The 1016-nt window shown below is 57.8% G+C and overlaps 1 protein-coding gene across 1 annotated transcript in view; it reads right to left on the bottom strand.

Moving 5' to 3' along the window:
- Positions 1–1016, bottom strand: part of MONBRDRAFT_12727 (uncharacterized protein) — a gene marked incomplete at both ends in the record, with an annotated part of 27430 nt that overhangs the window by 4589 nt on the left and 21825 nt on the right. Inside the window, one exon of the mRNA XM_001750593.1 lies at positions 116–887. Coding sequence (XP_001750645.1) covers positions 116–887 — 772 coding nt within the window. The remainder of the gene's footprint in view (positions 1–115; positions 888–1016) is intronic.

Below are 1016 nucleotides of genomic sequence, written 5' to 3'. Positions count from 1 at the left end.
CGAATAATTCACAGCAGGAGCAGCGGGCAAATGGGAAGGAGGAGCAGCAGGTGCAGCAGGCAAATGGGAGGGGGGTGGAAGAGACAAGGTCGCGGTCATGACGGGGGCCGCAAACTGCTTGCCATTGTGCTTCTCGTGCGCGCGCTTCTTGCGGCACTGAGATGCATCGTGGCCATAGATGCGACAAAATTCACAGTTGGCATTGACGCGATCACTCTTTGGGTGGGGCCCGTGGTGTATACCATGGCGACCACGTCCACGACCACGTCCACGACCGCGTCCGCGACCACGTCCACGGCCATGCCCGTGCCCGCGCCCTCCACCATGCTCAACAGCAAAGGCACCCTGTTTAGGTTTGGCGCGGGCACCAGCAGGCGTGAGTTTGTGCAGGTTAGCAGTCACCACCTCAAAGAACTTGCCCAAATCCCAAGACGGTTGATACAGGTTTGCAATCACGTCCCTGAGTTTCGAAGGCAGGCCATCAACCAGTTGGGCGATGACGAGGGTTGCCGAGTAGGCGCCCTCAATGCGAAGGGTGTCGACGGCAGCAGTGATGGAGGAGCGGTAGACAGGAAAGTCGTCGGCCGTGCGGATGCGTTGGTCGCGAAGAGCCTGAGAGGCTTGGGTAATGTCGTGACGAGTGGTCTGGAGGAAGAGGGCGCCCATCTGTTTGAACCAGGCGCCCAAGACGATGCGTTGGCGTGATTTTTCACGCTGAAAACGAGAGGCAAGGTCACCTCTCAAGCACGGTAAGATCCAGTCAACCATGATGTCGTTGACGTAGATGAGGTAGTCCAGGTCGGAAGAAATGTCGCCATAAATATCCTGGATACCAGCGGCGGTGCAGCCCTCTAGATCGAGGGTGGCCATATGCAGCAAGGGCTCGGCTTGGAGAAGAACGAGGGCCGAGTTGACATTTTCTTTGAGGGAGTCAAGACCTTTCTTGCTGTCACCGCGATAGGACTCCCACTTGGTTGAGGTTTGGTAGGCTCGGTGCCAAANCGTGGTGGGGTGGT

This window comes from Monosiga brevicollis, genomic scaffold (assembly GCF_000002865.3).
Source record: "Monosiga brevicollis MX1 MONBRscaffold_44 genomic scaffold, whole genome shotgun sequence".
Classification (NCBI taxonomy): Eukaryota; class Choanoflagellata; order Craspedida; family Salpingoecidae; genus Monosiga; species Monosiga brevicollis.
This window is presented reverse-complemented; position numbering and strand designations above follow the sequence as displayed.